Source organism: Nicotiana sylvestris, chromosome 9 (genome assembly GCF_000393655.2).
Source record: "Nicotiana sylvestris chromosome 9, ASM39365v2, whole genome shotgun sequence".
NCBI lineage: Eukaryota > Viridiplantae > Streptophyta > Magnoliopsida > Solanales > Solanaceae > Nicotiana > Nicotiana sylvestris.
Genome location: NC_091065.1, coordinates 51532501 through 51538271, shown reverse-complemented (window position 1 = coordinate 51538271; position 5771 = coordinate 51532501). Strand labels below are relative to the sequence as shown.

Sequence of the window (5771 nt, the reverse complement as noted above, 5' to 3'; positions counted from 1 at the left end):
CTAAGTGTCTCAAACCTTACCAAAATCATTCCGGAATGACTTCAAATTTTGCACACAAGTCACATTCGATATTACAGACTTGTCCCATCTTTCGGAACCGCATTACGACCCCGATATCAAAATTTCCACTTCTGGTCGAATTTTCTTAAAAACCTTCAAATTTCTATATTTAGCCAAATGACTTCAAAATGACCTCCGGACATCCGAATTCACTTCCGATCGCGCTCCCAACTCCAGAATCACCATACGGATCTATTCCCAGACTCGAAATCCCAAACAGACATCTATAACACTGAAATGCCATCCAACCCAAATTTATGAAATTCTTCTAAAGTACTAACTTTCACAATATACGCCGAAATGCTCACGGGTTACCCAAAACCAAATCCGGACATACGCCCAAGTCCGAAATCATCACACGGACATGCTGGAACTTTCAGATCCCAATTCCGAGGTCGTTTACTCAAAATTCTAATCCTAGTTCATTTCTTCAATTTTAAGCTTTCAAAATGAGAATTTCCATTTAGATTTGACTCCAAACTTCCTGAATTTTAATTCTGTCCATACACACAAGTCAATATACCTGAGATGAAGTCGCTCATGGCCTCAAACTGCTGAATGATGCGCCAGAGCTCAAAACGACCGGTCGGGTCATTACAGCCATCAAGTCCTAAATACCATACCAACTCAATCGAGGTCACGAATCACATCAAACAATACAAAAACATGAATCGCACACCAATTCCAGCTTAATGGACTCGAAACCTCAAACTTCCTCAACCGATACTGAAACCTATCAAATCACGTCCGATTGAGCTCAACTTTTGCACACAAGTCACATTTGACATTGCAGACCTATTTCAACTTCCAGAATTGGAATCCGACCCCGATATCAAAAAGTCCACTCCCGGTCAAACTTTTCAAAAATTCAACTTTCGCCATTTCAAGACTAATTTAACTACAAACCTTCAAATTACAATCCGGATGCACTCCTAAGACCAAACTCACCCAACAGAGCTAACAAAACTGATGAAACTCCATTCAAAGGTCAAATTCCAAAAAGTCAAACTCGGTCAACTCTTTTGACTTAGAACTCAAATCTTGAAGTTCATTCTTCCAAATCGATCTTGGATAACTTGAAAACTAACACCGATGATTTACGCAAGTCATAATACATCATGCGGAGATACTCAAGCCCTCAAGATATCGAGCAAAGTGCAGATTTCCAAAATGACCAGTCGGGTCGTTACTCTAGATCATCAAGTCCGAGAGTGCTAAGATCTTTGATAGCCTCAATAATAACTATCTTATTGCGAAACTTTAAACTTAGAGAAGGCAGTATTTTTTCAACAATTTTAAGTTCTTCCAATACTTCTCCATTAGTCCTTAGACTATTGACTATTTCTTCAATTCTTGTAAAAAATTCTTTGATAGACTCTGTTGGTCTCTCACGAGCCAACTCAAATTGACTCCTAAAATCTTGTAGTTTCTCCTTCTTTATACCAACAGCTTTTCGATATGACTTCACCAAGATTGTCCACGCTTCCTTTGATGGCTTTGCATGCAAATACTTTTTAGATACATGCAATTCGACCTTAATGGCGAGATAGTAGCGTGCCTTATAATCTAAATGTCTCTTCTTCTCCAATTGCGTAACTGCATCACCTGTCAACATTGTACCTTCTGGGAGTTCCTCAAATCCTTCATAAATGGTGGACCATACTTTAATATCCTTAAAAAAATTCTTCATCTGTTGATACCAAGTTTCAAAATTACTTTTCCCATCAAATACAAAAACGGGACAATTAGGTAATAGAGTATCCATATTTTTGTTGGGTCTCCTATCGGCTTTGACAGAATATCATATAGGCTCTGATACCAATTTGAAGGATTGAAATACCCCAAGAACAATTTAGGCACAAGCAAAAATTCAACAAAGACTATATAGAAGAAATTTATTAAACCAGGGAGAAAACTTTGTAGGAGGCTTTTTTACAACTCTTAAACTCTTAAATCACTCTACATCATAGCTACCTCTCCACAATAGAAAATGTATAATAGCACCCCTATTTATAATGCTACAAAACAAAATTTGACTAGAATCTAGAAAACCTCTTCCTACATGATTTAGGTTGTGAATCCTAATTAATCATAAGTTAAATAAACTAGTAAAAACCAAATTCTAGACAACTTAGGAATACTAATTAATCTTGGTTTAATTTCCAACAATAAAAAGAAATGCTTAATTATATCATTCAGTGAGGAAAATAAAAAGCACACTGATTGGGGCTTCAAGTATTTCTTCACTACTTCATTATGGTCTCGTGCAAGTTATTATGTACATGTTGAGTAAGAGTCCTACAAGCTAGTATGACATACTGCTATCTCTATCTCTTCGGAGGATTGGGGAGGTGACTTATGAGCTTTCTTTGCCACCCAGCTTGTCGAGTGTGCATCATGTATTTCATGTTTCTATGCTCCGGAAGTATATTGGCGATCTGTATCATGTTTTGGACTTCAACATAGTTTAGTTAGATGATGATTTGACTTATGATGTGGAGCCGGTGGCTATTTTGGAGCGTCAGGTTTGAAAGTTGAGATCAAAGGATATAGCTTCAGTGAAAGTGCAGTGGAGAGGTCGGCCTATGGAGGAGGCTACCTGGAAGACCGAGCAGGAGATGCGGAGCAGATATCCTTACCTATTTGATGCTTCAGGTATGTTTCTTGACCCGTTCGAGGATGAATGCTTGTTTAAGCGGGGGAGGATGTAACGAACCGGCCGGTCATTTCGTGAGTTACTGCTCTGTTTCCCCTATTTCTACTTCTTTATGTCTTGTTCAGTTGTATTATGTGGTATCAGGTTGGTTGGTTTGGGTTTGGAGTGGTTTTGTAAAGAAATGAGACACTTAGTCTCATAAGTTGGCCATTTAGTTGGAGAAATCAACCGGAAGTTGAATTGTGAATAAACGATCTCAGAATTTGGTTGTTACAATTTGGATAGCTTAATGAGGTTATTTGGTACTTAGGAGCGTGAACGGAATGTATTTTGGAGATCTGTGGTAGATTTGGGCTTGAATTGGCAAAATTGAAATTTTGGCATTTTCCGACTGGTAGTGGAAATTTTAATATAGGGGTCAGAGTGGAATTCTGAAAATTGGAGTAGGTTCATTGTGTCATTTGGGACGTGTGTGAAAAATATTAGGTCATTCAGACAAGGTTTGATAGACCTTTTGATTGAAAGCGGAATTTGAAAGTTTGGGAATCCTTAGGCTTGAATTCGAGGGTGTTTTGGTGATTTGATGTTGTTTTGAGTGTTCCGAAGGTTGGTATAAGTTTGAATAGTGTTATGTGACTTGTTCGTATTGTTGGTTGAGGTCCAGACGCCATCGGGATGGATTCGAAAGATTTTTTGAAAAGCTTGGTTTTGAAAGTGTGCAGCTTCAGCTGCTGCCCTTGTCATTACCGCACCTACGGATTGGGGACCGCATGTGCGAGATCGCAGAAGCGTAAGAGTAGCCACAGATGCAGCCATGGGCAGGAAGGCCAGAAGTCACAGGTGCGGAAGGTTGAGCGCACCTGCGAGACCTCAGGTACAGAAATTGAGGCGCAGGTGCGGTTCCAGGAACTTAAGTGAAAACCATAGAAGACCATAGAAGCGGTACCATAAGAGCGGGAAAAGGACCGCAGGTGTGAAATCCCTAGGTCAGAAAGTATATAGTGTTTCCTTCGCGAATTTTTGGCTAAGTTCTCCATTTTTGAAGACGGGAAGTGAGCTAGGGCAGTGATGTTTCAAGGGAAATCGAAGGTTATTAGTTGGGTAAGCCACTTAAGATTCATTACTTGTGTTTATGACCATTTTTCTATTGTTTAATCATGGTTTTAGTGGAAATTAGGGAAGAAAATTGAGGGATTAGGGCTTGAAATTGGAGACCTTGATTGAGGATTTGAGGGGTCGTTCGTGGTCGGATTTTGATGTTTTTGGTATGTATGAACTCATGGGAGGATAATGATTCTATTGATGTGATTTTTATCGGATTTCAAGATGTGGGACCGGGGGTCGGGTTTGGCCAATTTTGGGATTCTTGATGTAATTTGATTATTTTCGTATGGGCTTCGTTTCCTTAGCATATATTGACGTTATGATTTTGGATAGATTTGATGTGCGTTGAGGCCGAGTCAAGAGTCAAGGGTGTCACGGAGTAGTATTTCATCTAGTTTGAGGTATGTAACCATTGTAAATCTAGACCCGAGGGTATGAAACCCCGGAACTTTGTACTGTTTTGATAAATAAGGTGACACACATGATAGGTGACGGGCGTGTGGGTATACAACCATAGGGATTGTGACTTGATCCGTCCCGTGGCTACTCTATAGTTGTATATTTTGAAATATTGTATACAATATCCATGTGTTTTAGAATTGGTTTGTTAACTTGGGCTGAATGCTATGTTTGGTGCCTTGTACCGACCTGTTTAGAACTTTAGGGGTATTTTTACTACTTTCCTCACTCCATTTGATTTGAAAGCATATCCTCAAAAATGTTTTACCTGTTTATTGTTTAAAACTGGTTTCATCACTCTATTTCTTAATATATGAAAATTGTTTGGGCTGAGTTCCTTGATTTTCACTGATATGCCTGAGTGGTCGTGAGATTAATGACTGAGAGAGGTTGATGACCTAAGGGTGAGGATTATGTACATATGTTATGGATCGGGTTGCACGCCACAACAATATTATATATATGTATTGGGCTGCATGCCGCAACACTATACATATGGATCGGGCTGCACGTCGCAGCAATATATATTGGATCGGGCTGCGAATTGCAGCAATATGACACTTAGGCTGAAGGAGTCCCTCTGGAGTCTGTACACCCTCGAGTGAGCGTAGTCTATAAATTACGGATCGAGCTACATGCCGCAACTGTTTTTATTATTATTATTATTATTATTATTATTATTATTATTATTATTATTATTATGAGATATGTATTGAGCCTGAGTGCTGAGTGTGAGTATTGATTGTCAAGAGCTGAGTCACGAGTGACTGAGAGGCTGCCCGATAGGCTATACTTATGAGTGATACCTTGCCCGAGGGGCTTTCTTATGATATTTTCTCTGTTTTCACTCTTCTTTTATACTGAGCCTCTGTTGAAAAATGTTGAATAAATGTTTCAAATGATTTTGGAATTGAAACTGGAGTTTTACTAGATACTGGCTATTGACTTGTAGATTTTGACTTGATATTTCTGTTGAGATTTTCTTACATGATTTTAAATGCTCGTCACTGCACTCAAACTTTATTGACTTAGTGAGTTAGCATACTCATGTTATTCCCTGCACCTTATGTGCAGATCCAGGTGCCCGAGCATCAGAGTGAGAGCTTTCAACACTCTCAGAGTCGTCTCTGGAGATCACAAGGTAGCTGCATGGTATTCGCAGCCCTTCCTTCCTCCTTCCTATCTTAGCATTTTTGTTATCTCAGACTATTTTGTATTATTCAGATAGTGTTTTAGTTGTACTCAGAGGCTCATGACTAGTGACACCAGATTCGGGCTGTGTTAGTATATTTTCATACTGTTTTCCACATATTTCTGTTGAGTTATATATTACATATGAGAGATTTGAGACTTAATCTGTTTTAGAAAAATGAATTTGCAAAAAGAATTCGATGGGGTAAGTGTTGGGTTGGCTTGCCTAGTACTGTGATAGGCGCCATCATGATCGGGGTATTTGGGGTCGTGACAGTACTGATACTACACTCTGCACTTT

The 5771-nt window shown here is 39.1% G+C and overlaps 1 protein-coding gene across 1 annotated transcript; it reads right to left on the bottom strand.

The window, feature by feature from the left end:
• Positions 1-1246: 1246 nt before the first annotated feature.
• Positions 1247-1825, bottom strand: LOC138877569 (uncharacterized). Its single transcript, XM_070157188.1, has one exon. The coding sequence runs from the start codon at positions 1823-1825 to the stop codon at positions 1247-1249; it is 579 nt and encodes a 192-aa protein (XP_070013289.1).
• Between the last annotated feature and the right edge of the window lie 3946 nt (positions 1826-5771).

What these genes read in the sequence shown, in the direction of transcription:
- LOC138877569 (XM_070157188.1), bottom strand. Translation starts at nt 1,825, where the DNA reads ATGGATACTCTATTACCTAATTGTCCCGTTTTTGTATTTGATGGGAAA.